Source organism: Nanorana parkeri, unplaced genomic scaffold (genome assembly GCF_000935625.1).
Source record: "Nanorana parkeri isolate BGI_ZX_2015 unplaced genomic scaffold, ASM93562v1 scaffold27, whole genome shotgun sequence".
NCBI classification, from domain to species: Eukaryota; Metazoa; Chordata; class Amphibia; order Anura; family Dicroglossidae; genus Nanorana; species Nanorana parkeri.
In genome coordinates, this window is record NW_017306295.1 from 3,061,045 (window position 1) to 3,068,971 (window position 7,927).

At 41.7% G+C, this 7,927-nt stretch overlaps 1 protein-coding gene across 1 annotated transcript in view; it reads right to left on the bottom strand.

Moving 5' to 3' along the window:
• Positions 1–7,927, bottom strand: part of EXOC4 (exocyst complex component 4) — a 345,298-nt gene that overhangs the window by 271,618 nt on the left and 65,753 nt on the right. Inside the window, exon 8 of the mRNA XM_018566438.1 lies at positions 3,313–3,458. Within this exon, the coding sequence (XP_018421940.1) occupies positions 3,313–3,458 (146 nt within the window). The remainder of the gene's footprint in view (positions 1–3,312; positions 3,459–7,927) is intronic.

Genomic DNA, 7,927 nt, shown 5'->3' on the forward strand with positions numbered 1-7,927 from the left:
ATTTTGTCATGAAATGAAAAATTGTGGTTTTTTTTTTTTTGGGGGGGGGGGGTTTCCTGTATCTGATCCCAAATATACAGGTGGGTTCCAGTACTGTGATTCAAACTCATTCCTAAAAATTAAAACGAAGTCTAGAAACTTAAAGCTGTAAGGATCCGTTCACACCAGCAAGATGGCGAACGCATCCCCAACGCTTCTAATGTAAATGGGCCCTAAGAGAAATGCTTTTTTTTCCTCCAAAAATCAACATAAAAGATAAAGACTACACCAGTTATATGACACCAATGCTAAAATTACATTTTGTTAATTTTTTTGTTATTAAAAAAGCAAAATCATCATTTACTTTGTGAATTTAACAGTATGAGATAAACATAAAACATGGTAAGTGGGAACATTTAGCCCTCTTCCCATTAATACTTGTTAATGCTTGCCTTAAAAGAAATCAGGATCTTTAAAGTAGATTTACAGCCAAACAGGTACAAACAGTATGTATTTACTCCATAAATAAATGTTTTTATTTTCGGTGAAGACCTTCTGGGCGCCCATGTTTGCCTGTACCTGGGATGTGAGTGGTGTTTGCTGTGGATTACCTATTTTATGTTTGTTGCTTAAAAATTCTACCTAGCTACCCTAAGTAATGATAAGGAAGGGACTGTGGGGAGTTATGTTTACTCGAAATTAAATCTGTCTGTACTGTGCTGACAGATCTAATTATCTGTTGTAAACTAGATCTCAACACTATATGTCCTATCAAGGGGATAAAGACTCAGAAGCATTGTATGTTAATGAGAATAACCTCAATCTGTCCCTCAGTTTGACCATCTAGCTTCACTTTCAAACTGCTCATAGCCTGGAATCTGCACAAATGCCTTCACCAAAAACATAGCTAAAAGGTAAGAAATATATTTTTTAAAATTATTTTTAGTAGGCATGTTGTGTGAACGGGAATGAAAACCATAGTGGAGTTTTCTCAAATTTGACCCCAAAAGTGGAACCACAATTTAAGCCATACTTTATTGCTGGGCATATACTTTAAATGTTTCATGTGACTAGCCAACAGTTTTTCTATTCTTGCTTTTTTTCGACTCTACCTGTGCAATGCTTGTAGAACAATTCTAAGCCTGTTTTGTATGCAATATGTGCTTTACATCTACTTAGATTTTCAATAAGTGATTAGATTCAGCAAATAGCAGCTGTGAATATAAATTTGCAGAAATATTTAAAGTTAAATTTGTTTCTTGCAGAGCTTGTATTAACTTAGCACTCAGAAAATTAACAAAATATCCAATTTGTCCAAGAGTACCCAAAGTTTTGCATACGACTATCCATTCTAATGTCAAACAGAATGATACAAATAATTACCAATGAATAACATTCACGTTATTCATTGAACACCTTATAATGGTTGGCATTTAAAAATTCTACATGAGAAAACACGTTCTGAAGACATTAAATTGTGTATAGTGCACTTGTCTAGCAACCTAAAGAGAAACTGTCACCTTGCCCATTCGGGGAAAAGTGACTGTGTTTGTGTAAAGTCCACTTATACTCATCTCTCACTATACTACTCACTTATACTCACCTCTACAGCACTCCCCCATCACTCCCTTTGTGGCACCCACTGCAAAATACAGTCTTTCTGGATATGGAAGAACATGTGGTCTAGAGGATAAGTGTAAAGTGATCAGGGTGTGGGCTTTAGACAGACACGATCATTTGGCCAGTAATGGGCAAGGCGACAGGGCCTCTTCAAAACAACCCTTTCCTTTGCCAATGTTTACAGAAACCGCCACCAAATATGAATCCTCCGTTTAGAAAACGATTCAATGATGCATAACTGGGGAACGAAAACTCTGCTACCGTCTGTCTTCTGAGACCCTGGTAATCCCACATTGGGTGCTGCCATCTAACCTCTCGCTCAGCATTAAAGTGACACTAAATTCAGAAGTTAAATCTTAAAAATACATCCAAATACCTTAACTAGTAACAAAAAAGTAGCTTATTTGTTTATCACTTGGCTGAAGATCCTCAAATCATCTCTGAATTCATGCTGACGCTGTGCTTCCTTCTGGAGGGTGGCTACTTTTGTTCCCCATGGTCCCTGTGTGTGTTGTAAAGTTGCCACCTCTCCAACCTCGCTCCTATGATGGACTACAATCTAACATTTTGTTTACTAATTTGTATTGAGATTACAGTCCATCACAGGAGCAAGCTTGGAGTGGTGGCTACTTTACTGCACACACAGGGACCATGGGGAACAAAAGTAGCCACCCTCCAGAAGGAAGGACAGTGTCAGCACCAATTCAAAGGTGATTTGAGGAGTGACAAACAAATAAGATACATTTTTGTTAATAGTTAGGGTACTTGAATATATTTTTAAGATTTTACGCCTGAGTTTAATGTCACACTTTAAGAATATAAAGCCAGGCTGTCAATCACAACCCACCTATCTATAATGTTTCTGCCTTTCCTGTAACAGTCACATGTCACTATCCACTTCATATATCAGCAGCCAAGGGAATTGTTAGAGAGAAAAAGGAGGGCTTTGGGCAACATTTGACGAATTAATAACACTGCAGTTTAGTCAGCTTAGGCTACACATTGTAAGTAGAGGAGGAGTGTGATTTAAACAGCAGATCAGAAAGGTGTCATTGTGTTTACATATGCGAGGACTGGACAGGTTCACGTTAAGTTAGCCACACATCACATTTTAAAGTGTATGTCAGGACAAAAGAAAAAAAAATATGTGCAGTACATCTCTGTAATATATGCACATTTCACAAGGTTTTATGCCTTTAAAGACTCTCGAGATATGGAAAATATGTGTTGTTCTGCCAGAAACGTACTCAGGTCCTCCTGGGGGCTGACAACACACAGAATATTTGTGGACAGAGCAGTGTCAGCCTTGCCTAGTTTTCTTTTGTTAAACTAATGAATGCCCCCCCACGTCTTCTTCTCATCTCCACAATAGATACACTAATTAGTCTGTAGTCCCAAAATGAAAACTGTGAGGGCTAATTAGGGTCCTTAAGATAACACAGGTCAAACAGTTATTTTAGGGTTGTTTTTTTTTTTTACACTTACCAAACACATCTAACACGTTCAATTGTATATTTAACAGACCAAAAATGAATTGTTAGAGGATGCATGCACTTCAAATTCAGAAGTTCTTAAAAAAGTTATTAAAAAAAAAAAAATTCAGAAGTTCTACTATGCAATGTCAATATTACAATAATTTTACAAATGGCAAAACTGTATTATATTACATGCATTTGATAATGTTAATGAGAAAAAAGTGCAATCACAACGTACTTGAAAAGAGTATTCTTAGGCCTCTGAGGTTTCTTTTTAGCAAAAAAAGCTGCAAACTCTCTGCCAGTGCTGGCGTAGCTGAGTTGGGCTGATGGTTCTGATGACGTCTTGGTGTTCTTCATGTCAAGATATTCAGTGAGCAGGATCTACACAAAACACATTAGTCAGTATCAGAGAGCAACTTGTGAGAAAGCAAAAAAAACAACACTAGAAAACAGACATTACTAGAGGTGTAAAAAACAAAAATAGGGCTGCCAAGTGAGCAAATTTTAACACGCTTCTCAGTTTTTTCTTAAAGAACTTTACTCTTCCCGGCGTTCTTCTTATACATTTGATATGGTCACAATGGGGTAATAAATAATGGAGCATTGCAGTTGTAAAAGTGTATGTGGTAGGCACTGGCTTACTCGTGTGGATATGGGTTTCCTACATGTGGCCTATCTGTTGTGCTATTGAAGAAACATTTTACCACACAAAAAAAGACCTGTAACATGAAAAGCACGACCGAAGCCAAAACTTGTTTTCTAGTTTTGGATGGAGGGGAGAGGGATCAGAATACCTTTCAGATTTTTATTTCTGCCTTTGTCTCCGTTAAGGAGATTGACCCTCTCTATTTGTCCTGTTGACCATTGTTACGGAAAGTGAAAGAAAGTCATACGTTTTGGGTTGTCAACAAAACAGGAATAGATGGGAAAACTAACAATTGGGACACTAGTTCTGGTGACACTGCTGACCACCAGGGATGTCCCTTTCTTAGGAGGGATTTCCTCTCATGTCCAGTTGTAGCTATACCAATTGGACACAGATGACAAAAAAAAAACCTGGACGGGTTACAACCCTCCCTTGCAAATAACATCCTGATAATTAGTTTCAATAGTTTTTATTGAGCATTTTCATTTATACAAAACAAAAAGAAAGAATGTTGAACAGCAAATCAGGTCCGGGTAGGACCAAAAAGACAAGACAGAAAAGATGTATGTACTGAGCCATGAAACCATGCACAATAAATCACAGGCAAGGGTCATAGAAAGGCTCCCGAGACACAGCAGCAGAGAGCAATGTTTATACCCATTACTAAGCATCATGGTGGAGGTGTGCTATGCTGAGACCATAGAAACCAAGGGCTCCATTTCTATAGAAAGCTCGCCATAGTGCCAACATCCTGATAATTAAAGGGCAACAATTAAAACATTTTTGCTAGTCCAGTCTTTTTGTGTATGTCACCTCTGTTAAAAAAATATTCTCTTTTTGCAGGCAAACTTTTTTTCTATAACAGTGCCTGCTGCATATGTGAAGCAAAGTGTATGTTGCCAGATGACAAAGAGTGGGTCCTAGTGCCAGTATGGGGCAACCCCATTGTTCCTGCCTGGGAGTTGTGTCATGATTGGCTGACCTAGCGATAAAGGATGGAGATACCAACAGTGGGTGAAGCTTCTAGTAACACGGCAATGGTGGCTTTGGATTGATGAACGAGAGCATTAAGCTGCACTGGGGGAACAGGAAAAAACAAACCCACCCCACTTAGTTCCACTTTAAGGGGTTTTGTACAGAGTAGTTAGAACAACTTACAAAACATTTTAAAAACAATTACTTGTGACTTCCGGTTCCGGCGCCTGATGTAGTGGTAGCAGACGAGAAGAGCTCCCGCGCGGCCAGGGCTACAACAGATATAAAATCCTACTACAGCAAGTCGAATGACCTTGCAACCACCCAAGACACTCTCTCCCCTTCCATATGGAAAGATTCCTGTCAAAACGCCGCTATACACCTCGCGGCAAAGCCACCCCTAATAGCGGAAAACGGCCGGTACCTTCCAAGATGGCCGACCTTAATGACAAGCCGGACATTAGTGCCTCTTCGGATGAAGACTTGCCAACGCGATCTGACCATAGCCTCATAGCGGCTGAAGTGGCGAAATTACTGAAGCCCACCATTCAGGACGTGGTGCACAAAGCGGTTACCAAGGGCATCCAAACCCTACGACAGGAGCTTTTGAATCAGGCCCAAAGAATTTCAGACGCCAAACAACGCAACGTGCTTCTGGAAGAGAACGCGAATGCTTCCTCCTCGCACACCAAATCGACCCAACGGCACATCCAGCACCTCGTGGACCGTGTGGAGGACCTTGAAAACCGTTCTCGACGAAACAATCTAAGGATTATCGGCCTCCCGGAAACATACCATCCTTCCATGCTGCCGACCATCTGCGCGCACAATATACCGGATCTGCTGGGCCTTTCAGCCCCACGGGCACTTCTCACACGCACGCTGCCTCAATCCCTACTCCTCCCACGAGCCTGTCTCGACTGGCGTCAGCTCTTAACCTGACAGATGTCTGGAGAATTCGAAACCCCCTAGAGAGGGAATTTACACACTTTTCGGATGTGCACAAAACCTTTGCAAGGCTGGATTATTTCCTGGCGTCGGACACACTGGATGCACTAGTTAACGAAGCTCGACTTATGCCCATAGCCATATCGGATCATGCCCCCATACTGATGCAACTGCAATCCACCATACCTAAGGGGGACGCTTTTACATATCAAATACTTGGGCCTGTACATTGGAAAAACCCCGTCCTCTTTATACAATTTAAATTACCCTCCTCTCATATTAAAATTGCAGAACGAACTCGCCCGCTACAAAGATCTACCTTTATCCCTGTTTGGCAGGATTCACCTTATAAAAATGATCCCCTTTGCAAGGCTTCTGTACCCTTTACAAACACTTCCTATCCTCTTGAAACACAAAGACGTAAAGGCCATTAACACGGCCTTCCTACATTTCATTTGGCAAGGGAAGAGAGCGAGGATATCGCTCAAGAAACTCAGTCTATCTAGAGATGAGGGAGGCATGGCCTTTCCAAACCTCAGGCTGTACAACCTGTCCTGCCTCCTCCGCCACTCTGGGGACTGGATCTGCTCCTCGTCCCGATACTCCAACTTCCCTTTGGAATCGGAGATGGTGCATCCATGGAAGTTACCTTCCCTCTTACACTGCCCCATCCCAAAATTACCTCCCCATATTCGCTCCAACATACTCCTACGGGATACGATCATTGCTTGGAGGGAAACACACAAACTCCTGAAAACGAACCCCTTCTTCTCCAAACATCTACCCCTTAGGGGAAACCCTTCCTTCCCACAGGGAGAGGACTACGAGATTTTCGTTACAGGGAGAAAAAGGGGATATCCCGTTTTACGGACTTCCTTAATCAGTCCCTCAAAAAACCCCTGACATTTAAGGAATTTCAATCCTTGTATAAACATTTTTACAGAAAAGTCGCCTGGCTTAAGTTCTTCTCTACTTCAAGTGGACCTTTAGCCCCTTTCATTAAAAGCCACATCAGCATACAGTTCTGCATGCTGATATGAAATCATCTTACATTCATTAAACAAAAACTTTTTTATTTTAATAACAATTTCCTTTTTTTTTCTACTTCCTGGTCCACTTGGCACAAAATGATGTAATCGTGTCCAAGCATTGCATTCTGGAAAGGTTACATCAGCAGTGGATTTCTGAGAAAAATCATCTGTACGTTTACCAGATCTCAGGGAAAGGCATCTATTTCCCCTGATATGTTGTGTATGGTCACATGCCCTAGTCACATGTGCTAGAGTTTCAGGAAGTAAAGGGAGGTGGATTCATCTGCCCTTAGTAAAAATGGCCACTGTGAGAAGACCGGCATACCAAGGTAATGGAACTTTATAAAGATGGAAAAGGATATAAAAAGATATCCAAAGCTTGAAAATGCCAGCCAGTACTGTTCAATCACTTATTAAGAAGTGGAAAATTTGGGGAAAATTCGGGGATCTCTTGATACCAAGCCAAGGTCAGGTAGACCAAGAAAGACTGCAGCCACAACTGTTGGAAGAATTGTTCGGGATACAAAGAAAAACCCACAGTTAACTTAAGGAGAAATACAGGCTGTTCTGGCAAAAGATGGTGTGGTTGTTTCAAGGAGTGCAATACAATGATAATTGAAAATGAGCTGCATGGTCGAGTTGTTAGAAAGAAGCCTTTAGGGTTCACACTATATACAGTGTGTTGCAGCACAGTTAGCTGGAACACATTGTATGGCATCCTGGCAGGCTCCCTGCGTTCAGGGGCATGACAGTGCATTGAAGTTAACGGCACTGCAGCCACGCTATTTTTTCGGATCGCACTGGACAGGAACGCAGGCATTGATATGCCATAGTTTTGGTGTGGGCGATCGCAATGTGGGCGGAGGCTGTGCCTGCAGTGCCATTGACTTCAATGTACCACCATGCCCCTCCGGCCCCTAAACGCAGGGAGCTGGCCAGGATGCGATACAGTGCGCTCCAGCAGCTTACCGCGCTGGAATGCACTGAATATAGTGTGAACAAGTCCTTGCTGTGCCGACGCCACAAAAAAGCCTGGTTATAATATGCCCGACAACACCTTGACATGCCTCACAGCTTCTGGCATACTGTAATTTGGAGTAACTAGACCAAAATAGAGATTTATGGTCACAACCATAAGCACTATGTTTGGAGAAGGGTCAACAACGTCTATAGCGAAAAGAATACCATCTCCACTGTGTAGCATGGTGGTGACCCACTGATGTTGGGGGGGGGGGGGGGGAGGCCTGAAG